The sequence below is a fragment of the Nestor notabilis genome, unplaced genomic scaffold (genome assembly GCF_000696875.1).
Source record: "Nestor notabilis isolate BGI_N333 unplaced genomic scaffold, ASM69687v1 scaffold30386, whole genome shotgun sequence".
Taxonomy (NCBI): Eukaryota; Metazoa; Chordata; class Aves; order Psittaciformes; family Psittacidae; genus Nestor; species Nestor notabilis.
This window is the reverse complement of record NW_009933816.1, coordinates 1-18,822: the sequence shown is the minus strand read 5'-3', so window position 1 is coordinate 18,822 and position 18,822 is coordinate 1. Positions and strand designations below refer to the sequence as shown.

Below are 18,822 nucleotides of genomic sequence, written 5' to 3'. Positions count from 1 at the left end.
GTAAGCAGATCAAAATGAGCAGTGCATAGCTTATACTATTAGCTGTGCTGGGCCCTTATTACAGTGAGTAATACATCTTACATTAGAACTAACTGATTCACTCAATACAGAGCAACATCATCTCCTGGTTGAGACAAAGATCAGACAAATTTTAGGAGGCATCTTTGAAAGCCTTGCTTTCAAAAGGATGCTGTCATAAGAACTGAAAGGGAATTTGTTATCTAAATTTAGTAATACAATAAAATTTACGATTTTAGCACTTACGCATTTGACTATTTTATCTGTTGTTAGAGCTGCCATCTATTTATTTTCATGTTTGAGATTCTTGCACAAGGAAGATTCCCCCCCCAAAACAAAAAAGGTTAAACGTAAAACTGTACAACTTCAAGAACCTTGAAGCTGGAAAACATTTAAAAAACTTGTTTTATGTTTCCTAGATACTGTATTCCTGGTGGTTAATATGACAATTTAACAGCTTATAAGCTTCATTAATTAAATGTAGCTGAGAAAACAGGAGGAACATATTATGACTATCAGTATCTTTAAAGGTGCTTAAGAAAAATTGCGAAAAGCCAGTGGTTTACTAAAAAGAAGAGCAACTAGGTAAAGATAAAACCAAGAAACACCCACAGAAACTCAGCAAAACCCCCAAACCCTTTAACTCACATTCCTCTTTCACCTGAAGCTGGAGTAGACTTGAGTGAGATTTGCCTCTGCTGTTCTGGGACCTATTAAGTGAAAAACAGAAGTATCATGCCATATACAAACAAAACAGAGCAAGCAATCTGGTAAAATATTTCAGCAACATCTCTTTACTAACAATCGTTCCTCTAACAGACTTGTTAGAATACCTACTCAGACTCAGTGATTATTGCAAATTCTCCAAAACAAATCATACAAGTCATACCAAGAATTTAAACCAGTTCAATAATTGAGACAAGAGCAGCTAGAGCCCATTATAATGAATGCATGGGTAAAAATACAAAAACGCAGAGCAGAGTACAAACAGTTCAGTTGGCTGATTCACAGTGAATGACATAACCTTATGCTTGTTAGCACTGGGAATTCTGACTATGGCAGGAAATGAGTTTTAAATTGAGTTCTGAATCCTTGCTAAAGCCAACTTGTGCATTTCCAAAACCAGGGGACAGTGGAACCTGAGTAAGCACAGTTTGTTGAGTTCATCGTTAAAGTGTTGGAGTCCTATAATAAGAATTTCCATCTGCTATTAAGGGTGTTTAGAGAAAACACCTTCATGTAAAGTAGTCCTGAGTTTTAACTACTGTAAACACAAAAGTAAGTTGGACAGTGGTGCTTGAGCAGCAGCTACAAGCCATGTAGTCAGCTTGTAGCTAAAAGCTACAAGTTCTCATTCAGCCATGGGACATGCAAGCTGTTTTTAACTCTCACACAGCTAGCTAAAAGGATTTTGTACCTTGTTTGTAGACTCTGGTGGCTCATCTCGCTGTTCATGGTGTCGTTCTTGCTGCTCTCTAAGCTCTCTTTCTAGACGGCAGATTCGACCTTCATACTGTGATTTAAGTGCACTCATCCGCACCTCCAATTCAGTCTTCTGCTCTTCTAATGAGCTGCTCTTTTGCTTCCACTCTTCATTTTCTTTTGTTAGCTGTTCTTTTGTACCTAATCGAATAGGAAAGAATTCAGTCTTGCCACTGTGAAGCTGCCTACTGACTCTCTGCATGCTGAATACCTGGCTGTTTTAATAAGTTACTGAAGCATTTTGAAATCTTAAAACTATTAAGCTATCAGCAGAGCATTTAGAGGTAATTTTAACTTTCACATGCCACTTTTATATTTCATTGCAATTAAATAAAAAACAAAAAAAATTAAAATATGTAATAAATAAACACAAAGAAGTAGTAGTATCAAAAGAACATGATGCTTTCAGCAAGCTCCGACACCATCATTTCTCTCAACACCAATTAAAAATAAGGAGGCAGTATGTTTTGCAACTGTATATTCAGGGAAGGCAAGACAGAAGTGAAGGAAAGAATTACCTGAGCTGTTAGTAGCATCAATCTGCTCTAATCAACAGTAGGATAAAAAAATGGGTGTTATCATGCTGGCTTGTGAAAACTAAGCAAAACTCTTTTACCTCCAGTGTACAGTTCGGTACATACTTTCATAATCTCCTGAAGGAATTACAATTTAATTTTTTAGAACAATTCCAGTAACATCTAATCTAGAAAAAACTTTTAAGTAAAATATGAATTAACCCATATTTTTGTATTTAGCATCCTGTCTAAACACTTTTCCATAGGATAAATCAAAAACCCAAACCAAAGACAATACCTTTAGGACAGAAAAAAACGTATTATACTACCAGCTAACTGTGCAATTTTCTGCTTGGCTGCAAGCAAGGTCTTCCTAGTTTTCTCTTCCTTCTCCGTGATCTGTTGCCTAAGCTGTTCTTCCTGTGTAGTCTTCTCTTGCAGATCTTGATGAAAACGAGCAAGTTCTGATTGTAGCTGTATTATCTGCTCCTGAAGATTTCTAACTTCAGCTTCCTTTTCTGCTATAGACTAGAGAAAGAGAAAAAGAGAGAGAGAGAGAAATTGAAAGAGAGACGTTGCAACTCTTGGCCATAACTAGCTACTTCAGCAAACAACCTCCAAGGACCTAGCATTAGCTGGACACTGTATTAAGGTTAAAAGGCTTCTTATCAACAACAGGGCAGTCCTCTCTGAATGTAATAGTTGAGAGAATAGCATTCTCTTCCTCATTTATTCCAAGAATAATGTGAGAGAGTCTACACATAGGATTTTAACCAGGTTTAAGGTCCCTCTGTCCCAAGGTAGAAGCACAAATAGGTTAAATCATGTATTTCTGTGCATAACTGTACACACTCACGCAGTAAACACACTCACATTCTTCAGTTACGCATTTAAGATTGCAGTAGAATACAATACTCTGAAATCGTTCTTTATTCTTACCTTGTTCACTCTGTTCTCACCTTTTGTAAACTTTCAACCTGAGTCTCCAAAGTCTTTGTCTTCACTTCAGCTTGACTGAGAGTGTCTTTCAGCTCTTGTACTTCCTGGAGAGAAACTTGTTCTTCTTGCTGTTCTACAAAAGACTGAGTTGATGCTTCGGCAACCATCTGAAATACGTCAAGCGGTATCAGGCAAAAGGGTACTACCTGATTAGAATGTCATTTTTTTTTTCCAGAAGTTTCTTTTGCATGCAAATTGATTGTTTTAAAAGTTCTGGGCAAAACCCAGGAATTCTAATAATCATAAAGTTAACAATACTGCAAATGATTAAAGTGATATGCAGCTTATGTTTTGTAGCAGCTTGAGCTAACAGCAGAATAAATGACATCATTTTCTGGTTTTCACAGATAAGAATTCGTACAGTATTATACTAAGGGAATGTGAAGATCATTAACTAGATTATATAGATATAGATATATGACTAAATGAAAACATATTTTTTTAATAAGCTTCTTATTTGCAAAGAAATTCTATCTACCTTATCATGCTGTGCTTTCAGCTCCTCATACTGAGTCTTGTACCTGCGCCCAATTTTCTTGACTTGTGTTATAGTTTTCACTTTTTCTTGTATGTCAGCCACTTTAGCATCTAGTTCTTTCTGCAAAGTATCCTTTTCTGTTCTTATTTTAGTTACTTCATCCTTAAGGCTCTGAACAAGGTTCTGGCTTGTAGTCAAGGATGCATTAGTTCTAAACAAGACAGTAGAGGAAGATGCAAATGAGATGTTCAAAATAATCAACACATTTCAATATTTCTCATTTATGTGATATCTGTAGTGAATTATGTTTTCTAGGATTTAGCTGTACAAACAAGTATTTGTAGAATAAAAATATTCAAATATACAAATATTTTGTAGAATACAAATTGTTCTACAATACATTAGTTTAGAGTAAGTTCAGCTAAAAGACAGTTTCTGAACAATTCTGACTTAATTTTGCTTGCATATTATCAAGGTGCAGTAAGGATACCAAAGGTTTCATAGTTGCATGGAGACAGTGAAGAAATTACAATTCCAGATAAAGCCTTATTTAAACTATATTGCTTTGCACAGAACTTTTTACTAATTGACTCATACCACACCTGGCTATTTCTGCTTTAAGCCTGCCTGTTTCTTCACTCATTTGTTGTATACGCTTTGTGTTTGCCTCCTTCTCTGAAAGCAGCTTCCGATACTCTTCAAGATCGGTGTCCTTCTGTTGACTCAATAAATGCTGAAAGGTTGAGAAAACAGTTCACACTTTTGTAAGATGATTATAAAGTTTATCTAGAAAATGTCTTTGAATTAGAGCTACTGCTTTTGCATTTTGATTTGGAATGCCTATGCATCAGAATAGTCTATTTTAAAGCTGCATAATCAATGCTTTACAATTCAAGTACATTTCTTGGCTCACTGTGGTTGTTTTTAAGAAAATTTAGAATTTTTTTTTTTTCTTTTAGTTACTTGGGTTGCCCCTCAACTTCTCTTTGAAAACATGCATTCTCCACCTGAGTCCGGGCTTTCCAGCGTTTGACATCTTCTTCCAACAGCTTTTTCTCCGCCTGCAACATTCCACTTTTTTCACTCAGTTCAGCATTAGACTCTTGTAGAGGTAGAATGTCTGCCTCAAGCTTGCGTACCTGAAAAAACACAACAGGAGATTAAACCCTCTGGATCTTATGAGACTGAAGGAAATTGAATATGGTAGGCCTTGAACAAGGATAGCAAGAGGGCCAGAAAGAGCAAAATCAACACCCTCAAGAAGCCCCAATAAAGCTTCTTTTCCAACTCTCTGCCTTTCAGTGGCCAGTGGGGGGCAGGGAGAAAGAGAAGGAGCAAGAGCAGGGGATTGATCTTCTGATAATATCCTTGTTACCGATATACATCTAGGCAAGGATAATCACTGATTCATTTAAATGAAACTTTAAACTTTCAAGTGTTCTAGGTGGACCTATGTCGTCTAAAATTCTAAATGGAAAACTTCCTCATTTATGTATGACATAAAGGAATAATCACAATCTAAATCATGTACTTATTATACTTAGTGATGGTATATCCAGACACTAACTCATCAGCTTGAATATCTAAAAAATTTACATGAACTTCAGTACAAACCTTTGCTTGAATTTGTTGTAGCTCTTGTTCTAGCCTCTCCTTCTCTTCTCTTAGCATCTTGTTGGTTTCTATCAGTACATTCATGGTCTCAGTCTTTTTCATTAACTCTTCATGCTGTGCAATGGTTTTTGCTGTTACCTTTTGAAAAGATTCAACTCAATTGTTTGTTTTGCTTGCACGTGCATATATACTTATCTGGATCTGGTGTTAACACCACCTTGGAAAGCTATTATGGCATTCATTATCCCACATGTACATCAAAACAAGTAAATACCACTTAAGAAATGGGGGATGAGGAAAAAATTAAGAAAAATTATGTTTATTTTCCCTATTTATATGATTTTGGAATTGCCACACTGCTTCACAGGATTCAGAAAAAGATCCTCCACTTGGCTATATAGCAACCCCAGTTTAAAAGCTCCCAATTCGTCCAAAATGTCGTTTCTGGGCACAGGCAGCAAAGCCAAAGATTAGAACATAGAGAACAGTCCTCTCTACTTACTGAAATCACACGCAATAATATCCAACCATACCTGCACTTTCTCCCTCTCAGCATTGAGACTGTCTTGCAGCTCCTGGAGTTCCCTTTCCAGGTGCTCCACTCTCTGACGGTAACGCAAACTCTCCACCTGGGCCACCTCAAATCTAGTTTCTGCAATCTCCTTTTCTCTACGTATAAATCTGCAGCAGGAAAACAAACAACACATCATGCCAATGAAAATGCAAGACAAAGCATTTTAAGTTGAAGCATCTTATATTTGAAGATCTACTGAGTATACAAATTGATTCAGAAAGATAAAAAAAAATCCTAGATAAATATTCTTGAAAATCTACATAAACCCACTGAAAACCACAATGAGAAAAAATCACCTCTATGAAACTTTCTTGCCAATCACATTTGCTAAAATCTGATTTAGCTGCCTGTCGTAATTGACTCACATTTTTTTCCAGAGAGTAGAAAGAAATCTCCTGCATTGTTACTGATGTAGTACAATCACCTCCTACCTAGCAAGAAAGTGCTAAAATGCTATATGTTATCAATCACAGAATACAAGATTGGAAGAAACCTCAAGGGAAACATAGGATACGATGTTGGAAGGGATCTTCAAATATAAAGTAATACAGAACTATTAAATTTGGCAACTAATTTACAGTCGCTGAGGGAAGGAGCCTAGAGATAAATTTACCTAAGAATTTCTAAGATCTGTTCCTGGGATTTGCCTTCTTCATTGAGAGAAACATTTACTGCAGTTGGCATGGCTTCTTTCATAGAAGTCACCATCTTATCACTCAGACTTTCCAGCTGTTCATGTAATAATCTATTTTGCTTTTCCAAATCTTCACAGCGGGATGCAAGTTTTGAAGCTTCATCCTGCAACAAAATTGTTCAACAGATGTGAAGTCTGTGGCTGAATTTCTGTTAATTAAAAAACTGAACACCGAAACCATAAGAACAATCATACCTTGATCATTCTCTCTCTCTCTTCCCAGGAGGCTTTGCACTCTAACAATTCAGACTCAGCTTTCTGAGCAGCTTCCTCTAGTTGCTGCCTTACTGCTGTATTCTTGGAAACTTGGTCTTTAATAGCCTGTAATGCTTCAACATCAGCAGCATGAAGCATTAATTCCCGTTCATATTTATTTTGAGCTTCAGAAGCCATCTTTGCCTGTGGAAAAATAGAAAAAAAATAAGACTTTGTTACCTTTAATGTTATATTTTTATATGTACAAAGAAATTCAAGTTCTAGACAAAATCAGTGAGCACAAATCAAAAAGAAAACCACCGGCCAAACCTCTTGTCATTCTCGAGTACAAAAAAAGGAAAAAAAAAAAAAAAAAAAAAAAAGGCAAAACAACCCCACCCCGATTAGCATAGAATGTTGTAGACTGTTTCCCTTAAACTACTGTTTTTAAGAAAAATTAGAATTTGAAATAGGTCTTTGAGTAGCTAGAGATAGGAATTCACTAAAAACAATTAATTACATTCCCCAATTAATTTTTTTACATAATGAACCAGACCTTAGAAACAGTGATCCATTGCACCCTCTGTTGTTTTCTTAAATGTGACACAAACTGTGCTTGCAGCACACCTTTATATTCAAAGTCAGTTTAGTTCATACTAGTACTTTCATCAGGTAGAAAAACCAAGCATTAAATAAGCAGCTGGTCACAAAATAAAGAATGTGCTCTTTCAGCACTTCTCTTGTTTCCAAAAGTCTCTGATTAGCAGCACTACCTTTAAAAAATGTTTTGAGTTCAACTGAAAAACTATCACTAAGTTTACTACCTCTGGCTAAAATAGGCAAATACTTCAAACATACTTGTTCTTGGCAGTCACGTCTGGCTTGCTGTTCATTATTTAAAGCTGTGCTGGCTCTCTGAAGAGCTTCCTGAACTTCCGACTGCACAGTTGACAGGCTCTTCTTTAGTTCCGATAGCTACAGTGATGGGGGAGGGAGAAGAACAGAAAAAAAAAACCAAAAACAAACCAAAACCACAAAACGGGAATTAAACCAAGACTAAATGGCAAAGTATTTTACAGAGTATTGAACACAGCAAGGCTTTGAATGAACTAAAGGGTGGTTATTTTATTTTTAGATTAAAGTGAGTATCTAAAAAAGAGGTAAATACTTTCAAGATTTTGACTTATTAATATACAGAACTCTTTCCTGGTAAAAATATATTGCTGTTATTTCGGAGTTGGGCCTGCAGTAATTTTAGTTGCAGTCATCTTGTTTCTTTCAACCTCAGTAAAAGCCCAAATATAAACCCGACAAATAAAGGACACTGCCCACTCTGACTTTAGAAGATGTGCACGCTACAGATCTGGTTTTGGCTCATGATTGAAAAAGGGTTTTCTGACAGCTTTCTCATAGGCTTTATCTCATGTTTTTTCTAGAAACTCTGCTCAAAGTTCAGCAAGATAGTGACAGCTTTAAATACACAATCACCCTAACAAAGTGATAAGGTTAATGTACTACTCATGTTTACAAACGTCTCACAAATTTAGTTAGCCTTTTTGTACATTCTAAAAGATTTAGTTTTGGACACTCCAGTACTGTGTGCGTGTGTGGGGGGAAAGCAGCTTATGGAATAATGTAAAAGCACTTTCTTGTGGACTCCCTACAAGTGAGTTTAAAGGGAGGGGGCATGCAGTGCATACCTGTTGTTCCATATTCTCCACAGCTTTACGCTTCTCCTCTTGCAATTCTTGCTTTTCTTTCTCTGACTCCATCAGGTTCTTTTCTAGCTGTGCCTGATACTCTGAAGACTCCTTCAAACGAGCTTCAACTGTTGCACGAACTTCCTCTGTCACCTTCATTAAAATCCATAAGAGATCAATACTTTTCCCTTTAAATATGATAATCTGATGTAAACTCAGTATTTTAGCAACAATTTAAAATCAGAACAGGAATTCTCACTGAAGATGTGGAGAATCATGAATAACATTGAATTTTTTTTCCTTTCCCCCTCCTCCCTCAATCAAAGCTGTAATACCTCATGAAGTACACCTAAGAAAAGTTTTAGGTGACTGCACTCAAATGTGCAGTAGCCAGCACATTTATTGCACACCAGAATCTGTAATATTGTTAAAGCATACCAAGTCACGATGAAATTTTTATAGTGACAGAACACAGCCAGCCAGAGAACTTGGACACTAGATAAACAGCACTCCACTGTCTACCAACACTTTATTTTTGGTGGACAATGAGAATACAGTTTCCCCTATCTATCTTATTTTGATATGCTGAGCAACTTGGAAGAAGAGGCTTCATTCTGTATTATTTTGGTGGAGTGTATGAGAGATTGGAAGGTTGTTCTTAAGCTTTTCCCATGAATACCACATACAGAGTGTTCTCTGGTATCAGTAAGGTCATCAGTGATGCAAGAAGGTGTGAATTTAACTGCTTTTGATTGAAAGCTACTAATATTTTTAACCATTGATCACAGGGTTATAAGTAAGAGTTTTTAAAAGTCAAATCTCCTCTTTCAAAGGAAGACATTGGTAGAATACAGCTTTGAGTAAAATTTGCAATACAACATTTTAAAACTATGGTGCAAAAGGTATGTGTTTCCATGATTAAAAGCTTTCTAAAATATGGTCTCTCTACATTATATTATAATGCCTTCCAAACTGACCAGCTTTTCTGTAATTCCTGTAAGTCCTTCAGACTGTACTGTAGTACAAAAAAAAGCCAAACCCCAAAACCTTACATTCTGTTTCTGGTTTTTCTCTAATAAACAGTGGTAACTACTTACTTGTTTTTCCTTATTAAGGGATTCCTCTAGACTAAGAACCATGGCTCTGTATTGTTCCACATTACTAGAACTAGTCTTGAGTCTCTCTCTCAGGTCATTGACTTGCTCATCAGCTTGTCTTAGTCGACTTACAAGATCATCCACATTTTCATTTGTACTAGGCTGACCTATAATATTAGAACACATTATTTAACTGATGAAGTTTAATTCAGCTTTTTTAACCATTGTTCTGTTAAAAACTAAAGCCTAGTAACATGAAAAAAATAAAATCACCCCCCCCCAAAAGCTTCTCTAAATTAAATTATCAGCCTTAACCACAATTGTGGCTTACAATAAAATTGGCTATTTAAAAATAAGGAACCTAATAGACTTAAGTTCTTCAAAATAAAAATAAAAGGGATCCTTTAATAAAAGTTTTGCTTTATTTTTCCCCTTTGTCAAAGGCTGCTTGGACATGAATTTCACTTTAGCAAATAATCCTGGTTATCATTTGTTTGAATATGCGACTGTAACAATGATGAGGTTTATTATTTCATGTACTGTCCTCCTAATTCTAAATTTTTACGAATTTTACCATTTTGCAGACAGCAATATTTAACATGAAGAGAAATTCAATGCAGAAAAATATCCTACCTTTCCCTGGAGCCCTCTGTGATGACTGAGATGTTAGCTGAGCCTCCGTATTGTTAAGCTGCTGTTTCAACATCGCAGTTTCCTTCTGAGCATTCTTTAAAAGTTCCTTTGTGTTAACGTGACGGTTTGTCTCCGTCTCAAGTTGCCTCTTAAGATCAAGGATATGAACCTGAAAACACAAGGTTCTTAAACTTGTAATTATTCACAAATGGCACAAAGACCAGCTATGTTTACAAGTTTCACAGATGAAAAACAATGCACTGTAAGATGGCAGAAGACATACAACTCTGTCTTCATTTTCACTGAAACAAGTTTAGCATATTTATACTTACCTCTTGATTTTTGGTAAGGGAATGTCTTTGTTCCACCTCACTTTCTAGTTTCTTCTTCAGCTGAGATATCTCACGCTCTAGCTTTTCTATCTGATTATTGAGCCTTTGTTTTGTATCTGTTTCAGACTTTTCCAGTATTCCCTGATAAAAGACCATAATGCACAATGCTTACAATACACTTCAATAATCCATAAAATAATTACTGCAGAGAGCAAACAATAGTAGACAGATAAAATTATGAAAAGTAGCACTTAAAACCTATGACTTAGTTTTGAAAGATTTTTTTAAAATATTGATAGTATTGTTAGGAGAAAATCTATTACATATGCAATCTAATTCCTGGGATTAAAGAAACCCAAAAGATCTAGTACAGAAACAGAATTCCATCACACAATAAAATGTTCAACCTTAAGTATTTATACTCTAAAAGCCAAGATACCTTACAATAGAAGATATAAAAGTATAAATACACCCTAAAATAATAGAAAACTAAACTACCAAGGCACCAACTAGTAAATTTTGCTGTTACAAAAATTAATCTATAGACGTTTTAATTTAATTTTGGTTTCATGTTTTAGTTTCATTTTATTGTGAAAACCCTTCTCAACAACTCAGAATTTTCAGGACTTTGCCCAAGTAAATAACAGAGTATCATATTGTAAGATAGGAATAACACACTTGCTTAAACAAGTAGCTCAAGTATTTTATGTTCAGAGGCAACTGGAAACAAAAAAAACCCCCCAAAAAAAACAAACAAAAGATCCAATTCGATGACCGTTTTATTCAATTTCTAGGAGCGTCTACTGAAAACTCTGAAAGACAGACCAGACTTGCACACGAGAATAACGCCACATACCTGAATAGCTCGCAAATTAGCAAGCAGCAAATTCTGTCCTCTTTGTTCAACTAATAGCGAGTCACGTTGCTGAGTCAAACGCACGTCTGACATCTTCAAGATATCTTTCTCTTTTTTTAAGTTTTCTGCTCTCACCTTTAAGACAGCAAATAATAATAAGCACTTTGTTATCAATCCCAAATCTGTCCATTAATCTTATTTTATGACTAATTTTTTTTGGAGGAAAAAAAGCTTTAAGATTATAGATTTTAAATCAAAACTCATGCAAATTAAGCCAAGAACAGTGAGAACACAACAGTGTGACTAATCACATTGTTTTCCTCTGTAAACTGAAACACCTTCAGAATGTTCTTAGATCTTCAAGCAGTACTTGAAGATATTTTGCAGAGTATTACAAGAGTATGCACCAAATATACAAGCACACAAGGTTTTACAAATTTAATAGCTAATGCACTCAAAAAGCCACACATTCAAGTTCTCACAGGTTTCAAGACAGCTGTAAGAAAAACTCCAGTCCTAACTTGGAATATCTAGCAGTATAACACACTGTACTACTAACCTCTGCTACCGCCAGTTTTTCATTAGCTCCCCTCAGGTCTTGAGTCATAGTGTTAATTATCTGCTCTTGCTTCTGAGTTGTTGCTGTGAGTTTCTGGTTTCTTTCATGCAGAGATGTTATTTCTCTACGATAGCCTTCAACGTTATCCTGCAGCATTTCATAACTTCACAAGGAACAACAAAGCAAAGTATGTTTGTGACATTAAATTGATTTTAATTGCAAAAGGTGTACATATACAGCTACATTTCACGTTCTTGTGCATCAGTTTTCACATATGTGGCTCACTCAACTAGAAGATACATTCTTGATCCCATCTTCACTATTTCCTTTGTATTCTTTAACAAAATAGATAAATATTAAACTGGCAACTCTTCCTAAGTAAATCATACCAAGCAGTCAACATGACAAGCAGTTAACATGATTCTATTGACAAAGAACACATACTTAAAGCAATGAAAAAAAATAGCTGATTTACCGTTTGGAGGCAAACTCCAGCTGTGTGGATATCTTTGCATTTTGTGACCTCAAGTCTGTGACCTGCTCCTGCAGCTTTTCATTTTGTTCATTCAGCAACTTGTCATTCTCTGCCTTTTCTTTTTTATAGTTCTCAAAAACTTCCTGTAACTGCATCAAAGAACAGACATTAAAGTGCTTACAAGAAAACAAAAACCAAAAAAACCAAACCAACACAGTGATAGCTTTCTACAATGCTTATTGGAAAATATACCTGCTTAAGTGCAGCCTTAGCCTCCAGAGTCTCCACTGACTCAGGCATTGACACTGAAGCAGGAGTTGACATGGCCTGAGGCAAATTTGAGCGCTTTGGAGTAGATGTAAGAGACATCTCCTCTGGTAACATACCTGAAGCTATAAAAAGACAAAGAGGATTTTAAAGGCAACAATGCTTGCCAAAGCAGAACGTAATATAACTACACCAAAATATGGCTAACACTAACACTATTGACAGAAAAGTCTTGGGCTTTCCTGAGCAACTCATTCTTTACACTTACAATATCCTACCAGAACACACACAGTCACCACTACATGTCGGTCATTATGTTGCAAGAAGTTATTGTACTGTAAAAATAACAGCACATGCCTAAATCCAAATTCATGGGTTTTCCAGAGAGTAAGGATAAAAGTTGAACACCAGATTAACAGAAGTTGCTAGGTACCATTACAGTGCATTACTGAAAACTTGCAACAAATTACTTTTTTTTTCCTTCTTCAATGATGCAGAAACGTGACACTTACCTTGTAAAGGAATAATAGCTCCTGTGGTCTGTGCCAACAATATGCGAAACATATCCCGCTGACGAACTATAGACTCAACAAGCTGCAACTGATGATGACGCGATTCACGCAGTTTTTCTAGCTCATTGAGAGCTTCCTCAAGCTGATTCTGAAGCTCAGAAATTCTGAAACCAACAAGCTGTTTTCAGTAACATACTCAGTGAGGCATACCAAGATACCATCGCATTTTGCATCGAGTCCTTCGCTTAACATTTATTGCATCTTTGAAAGTTAAGCAACGCTGAGATTTTTGAGCACGCTTATAGGAAGACTGCCCTTTTGGCTTGCCATTTGTTAGATGCCAAAGAAAGTAGGCCTCTTTCATGACGAGCAGAATAGATGCAATTCTATTCATGTGAATAACTTCAAAACAGTCATTAGCATGAGCAGAGATTCAGACACAGAACTTTTAATACAGAATCACATTATCTTTGGGCTTTACAGCTAATGTATTAGATATGCACATTTCAATTTTTTGTTCAGCTATGGGGAATAAAACTTATCTTCCTTTTTGGAAAACCAGCTCTGTTGTGTGCAATCACATTCACTAAAAGATGGCCAATTGTTTTTACTTTGGATTTGGATGAGAGGACATATTACAAGATATACTGATATAAAGCCATTTTAACCTAAGCCTGAAAATAATGCTAATAACAATTTGCCTTTATGAATTACATAGTTGTTCACGAGCATATGTGCACTTATATATGCATGTGCACTCAATCAGAAGCAAAAATCTGAAAAGTGTTTGAATAAATCCCTGTTACTACATAGTATAAGCAGTTTACTAGAAGGGATAACTTACTTAGATGATGTTGTTTCTTGCTCCTCTTTTTCTTTAGCCTCTCCCAGCTCCCGAAGAGCCACTAAGAGACGCTGATTCTGCTGTTGAAGTTCTTCAATATTTCTGTAAGAGACTAGATGTTGAGATATCACTTCAGAAGAGCTACTGATGTCAGCAGAACTCACTTCTTCATCTCGAATCACATGATTGCCTCTAGCTTCTTCAAGTTCCATTAAAAGCACACGAATCTGAAAGGGAACATTCTAGCATAAGACTTGCACAGACTTAAAACTTCACTCTGAAAAACAATATATTAGATATAAAGTACTTGGAAATTGAGTACTTTTTCCTACAATATAAAAATTATTACAGTTGATAAATCCTTGTAAGATAATTACATTATACAAAAAACAGTTTGGAAACAGGAAACCATATCAAGATCAGAAGTGGATAATCTTTTTTCAGTTCTGCAAACATATCCCAAAACATTCCTATCAAACAAAGAAGTTAAATATTTTATACATATACACACACACACACACACACATTTTCTATGTCAGATGGTTAATAATATTATCTTAAAGCAGCATCACTTATTGCATTTTACATCGCTTATTGCAATTTTGTAAGCAGAAATGTAAATGCCATGTTGTCCTAAGGAGAAACTTTTAACATCACTAAGGCTTTTATGACAACCAAACTCTACATAACTTTGGCTGAACACATTTCCAAGTAAACTTCAGAAATTCAGCAACATGTTAATAAATAAATTACAATAGTACATTTTAATCAGAGCAACATTTGTTCTACCTGCTGTGAAAGATCTTTTACTTGTATTTCCAGTCTCTGGTTTTCTCTTCCAAGCAGAGAAGCATGCTTATTGGCTTTATCAGCATCCTCCTGCAATCGCTGGATTTCCTGCAAGCATACAAACATTAAGAAACACATAGCAATTTCACTTAAACACATTCCTTTTCAGTAACATCAGAGACATGCCTTGTGATTCAAACTGTGCTTTACTACTTTAGAGGTTAAACTCCACATATTTGGGATTCAAAAGCCACGCTCTTTTATGCTGTATTAGTGTATGTATTAAAATTAATGGGAAGTGAGCACTGAAGTCCAATTTTATTTCTTTGGATAGACAAATGCTAATCTTTGTTTATAAGGAATTCTACTCTCCCAGAAAATCAGGGATTTTAAGTCACCATATTTAAGCCTTCACTATAAAAAACTCTGAAAAAATGTTGGTTTTGTGAAATAATTTATAAAGTCTAATAAATTGCAAGCTAGAAAGATCGACAGATTTTCCCATCAAAAAAAAGCAGATTAAAAGATCCATTTTACACATTTACTAACAGCTATTAAGAAATTTTAAAAATCTTTTTTCCCCCCAGTTTTACAAGGCCCTTTATTTTATACTGACCTTCATAGCTTGTTCAAGCTTTGCAGACAGACTAGCAACAGCTTTTTGTGAACGCTCAAATTCTTCACGCTGACGTTTTAAGATGGGTGCTTTGGCTTCTACTTCCTGCACTATTTCATCCAAATATTTATTGATTCTCTTATTCTCCAGCTTTTCCAAAAGTAATTGATCCTGAGTTTCTACATAGGCATTGTACAGCTGCAACGAAAGAGTTTTGCGTTGATTTTTTGTTGTTGTTGTTATTGTTTGCTTTTGATACATCTGTACAGACCTCTCTCAAAAAAAAACCCAAAAAAACAAAAACCCGCTGCTGGTAATTACACAATTTCTACCTTAAGGCAGTATAATTTTATATAGCTCAAAAACTAGTTAATTCAGAGCAACAAGTCGGACTTTCAAAACAATGTATTTTTAGGACTCATACCAGGGCAAAGCAGTTATCCATATTAATTTTAAAATGGTAAGCTTTTATAGTGAAATAGTATGCAATAAAAGAATTCTATGTAAAAGGGACAAATCTTCAGCAAGAGAATAGAAATATCAAAACTAGTATCACAAAAGAAAGCAGCAAGCACAGAAGTGACAAACAAAATGAAAATACAGATTTCATAAACAGAACTATAAAAAAAAAGCAAACAACTCCATAGCATGTCTGACTTGTCATTATGTTATTTTTTCTGCAAGTAAAAGCCAAATGCACAGCAGTACAGATTAGAAAAACATACGTAAATAAGAAAAAAGAAAAGCTCCTGCCAAAAACACATACAGAAAATAAGTTTATGTGCAAATATTTCAGAAAAAGAACTTAAAGACCCTACAAATATTTTGATATACTGAAGAAAAACTGTAAGGTATGTTGAAAAATATCCCAATGACTTAGCTAGTAAAGTCTGCCTCAAACAAAAAGATTTCATTGCCTTCAGTCAGGGATTACACTAAATCCAAAACAGTAAATGAAGTCTGCACCCTTGCATTACTAGCATATCTCTATTGGCAGTACAACAGCCTTGAAATTGAAGAGTTTATTCTCACTTACCTCAGTTAGTTTCATTCCAGGCTTGACTACTTTTGCTACTGCTGCAGCAGTGGGAGACATAGCTGCCAGTTCCTCCTCAGACAATATGGCTCCTGAAGACATAATGTCAATTACCATTAAAAAGCTGCAATAATTCCCATCATAAATAATCTTTGTTAATATAAAGAATGTCTTCATATACCTTTGTGCTTTATAACTACTGTATTTTAAATTACTATGTTAAGCCTTTAAAAGCTACTGGTTTAAGAGTGTTCTGTAATCTCTATTATACATACACAAGCGCAAGTAACTGGTATTACATAAAGTATTCCTTGTCATATGTTATCAACATCTGACTAGTCTGAAATGCTTAAAAACTTTTACTATTAGACTCTTAAACTTTAGATAATTTCTGAACATAAGCAATGGAAATAGCTGGAGCAAAGCTTAACATTAGATTTCTTAGCAAACTGCCAGAGGTTTGGAGTGGCAGAACACTGGTTTACTTTCATTAAATTAACATAAATTTCTTGCCTCTGTTCCTTCCTGCTCTGCTCTCTCTTTTCTTCAGAAACCACTTACATGAAGCAGACAATTATTTAAAAAAAGATAGACCTATAACAGTGGATATTGAGCAAGATTTAATGTTAAATGGAAATTTAAGGAGCTTTTTCTGTTGCCTTTTTTTTTTTTATTTTTTAGGAGGAAGATAATTATAGTTTATCATCTGTACTACCTGATGATTCAACCTTATGGAATTGTTTCCTCTCCTTTTTCTTTTAAAAGGTAAGTCAGATTAACAAAAGAACTTAAAAAACATTTCAACAGAAATGCATTTTTGTAGTGGAGAAAAAAAAAAAATTTCTTACATATACACACACACATATGAAAAAATGACTAAAGATGAATTAAGATTAATGCTTTCACTTCCTATAGAAATTCAGCAGAGTATTTTCATGAAAGATGATACAAAGCCTGAGGCTTTATATATTTTAATTCCTAGTGTTATCCCTACCTTTGCGCTTTGTAGCAGACAGTAAATCATTAGCATTCTCCAGCTCCTTTTCCAGTTTACTGATCTTCTCTCTCAGTTCTTTTTCCATTACAGCTTTAGACTCTTCCACCTCAGCCAAATGCTCCTGCGTAGCTTTATTAGCTAAAATTAAATCAGACAAGCAGTTTGCTGTGTTATGGTTGTTTTTATTTTTTTCTTTTAAAATGATCAAAATGTATACACGTACCTTAAATTTAACTTTATATGATCTGCAGCTCATGCTGATAAGAAAACTCAGTAGCATGATGGAAGCATGAACTGCTGCCTATCACCTTTGTTTAGAAAAGGGCTAAAATATAAACTGTCCTTTTATCAGTGAAAAGGAATCTAAAACAGGAAACTAAAATGAAGACATATCTTGCAAAATTAGATCCTCTTATCAAAATCCAAAGTAAAATTCCAGGTAATAGCTGAAAATAGTTCCCCAACACTCTACTCCACATGCACTCAACTAGTCACATAAAATTTTTGTTACAAAGTCACTGACGACCATCCAAAAAGACCAATGAAATTCCTCTCATAAATGCGTCAAGGTAGTTACAAAGAAGCACAACTGCTCTGCTTCATTTGCCATTTCTCACTCACAGCTTACCTTCACCTGCTTCCTTCAGGAGCTTGTGCAGCTCTTCTACTGCTCCAGTCAGTTCATTGCTCTTCGCCTCTGAGTCATCAGCAGCACTCTAAATAAAAGCATTTTATTTAACCTTTTAGTACATATCAGTAGTGACTATATTTTTATAAGAAAGCTCAAACTGACTAAAAATTATGAACACACAGAGGGTTTTGAGTAAAATGCTGAAAGATTTACCTAAACTGGACAATTCTCTTTCCACTCAGATTCAGTCTCACTTGGATACAAACTGCCCATCTGAGAGTAAGAAGTGTCAGATATTGATTTGCTATGAGAAAGTCAACTAAAATGTATGCCCTTTAGCTGCTTCATGGCTGGTGCTGGCTTTGTTCTCTCTCACTAAAGCAAATTTGGAGAAATTTTGAGTCCATGATTTTGATAAATCTGACAAATTTAGTATTTTTAGGGAATCTTGTACAAACAGTTATGTTTCTTTGCTTCCAGTTAGAGATCTCGCAAGTGCAATACTTAAACAATTCTGCAAGTCCATTAGAGATAACTGAAATAAAGTTGATTTAACTTTTGCTAATCACCAAAGTCTCAGAGTAAGTTGTCACAAGAGGGCACTCTGTCTCAATGCTTTTAGTATCAGGTCAGACGAATGTCAGCAGTTACAAGTATATAGTACACCATACGTTAAGCAGAAGACAAACCTTTAAGCCCCTTCAAATCAATGATTCTAAATCCCCCCCCAAAAACTCCAACAACCACCATAACAAAACCAAATTAAAAGGTAAGTGGTAACGCATTATGCTCCATAAAAGTAACCTATTGACACGCTGTTCAATGAAGGGACATCAGTTTATAACTGATCAAAGTATTAACTTTGAACTCAGAATTAAGGAGGTGTCGTGGTTCAAACCCAGCCGGCAA

The 18,822-nt window shown here is 35.3% G+C and overlaps 1 protein-coding gene across 1 annotated transcript in view; it reads right to left on the bottom strand.

Annotated features, from left to right (window-relative positions):
• Positions 1-17,998, bottom strand: part of TPR (translocated promoter region, nuclear basket protein) — a gene marked incomplete at its 5' end in the record, with an annotated part of 30,810 nt that extends 12,812 nt beyond the window's left edge. The window contains 27 exons of the mRNA XM_010017053.1: positions 667-728; positions 1,436-1,641; positions 2,345-2,543; positions 2,975-3,121; positions 3,493-3,703; positions 4,095-4,225; positions 4,500-4,631; positions 5,107-5,244; positions 5,640-5,787; positions 6,294-6,478; positions 6,570-6,773; positions 7,428-7,544; positions 8,270-8,422; positions 9,367-9,533; positions 10,000-10,168; positions 10,332-10,472; positions 11,188-11,322; positions 11,747-11,909; positions 12,222-12,370; positions 12,474-12,613; positions 13,001-13,164; positions 13,845-14,071; positions 14,634-14,741; positions 15,250-15,447; positions 16,286-16,377; positions 17,280-17,420; positions 17,911-17,998. Of these exons, the coding sequence (XP_010015355.1) occupies positions 667-728; positions 1,436-1,641; positions 2,345-2,543; positions 2,975-3,121; positions 3,493-3,703; positions 4,095-4,225; positions 4,500-4,631; positions 5,107-5,244; positions 5,640-5,787; positions 6,294-6,478; positions 6,570-6,773; positions 7,428-7,544; positions 8,270-8,422; positions 9,367-9,533; positions 10,000-10,168; positions 10,332-10,472; positions 11,188-11,322; positions 11,747-11,909; positions 12,222-12,370; positions 12,474-12,613; positions 13,001-13,164; positions 13,845-14,071; positions 14,634-14,741; positions 15,250-15,447; positions 16,286-16,377; positions 17,280-17,420; positions 17,911-17,998 (4,115 nt within the window). The remainder of the gene's footprint in view (positions 1-666; positions 729-1,435; positions 1,642-2,344; positions 2,544-2,974; positions 3,122-3,492; positions 3,704-4,094; positions 4,226-4,499; positions 4,632-5,106; positions 5,245-5,639; positions 5,788-6,293; positions 6,479-6,569; positions 6,774-7,427; positions 7,545-8,269; positions 8,423-9,366; positions 9,534-9,999; positions 10,169-10,331; positions 10,473-11,187; positions 11,323-11,746; positions 11,910-12,221; positions 12,371-12,473; positions 12,614-13,000; positions 13,165-13,844; positions 14,072-14,633; positions 14,742-15,249; positions 15,448-16,285; positions 16,378-17,279; positions 17,421-17,910) is intronic.
• Positions 17,999-18,822: the final 824 nt, after the last annotated feature.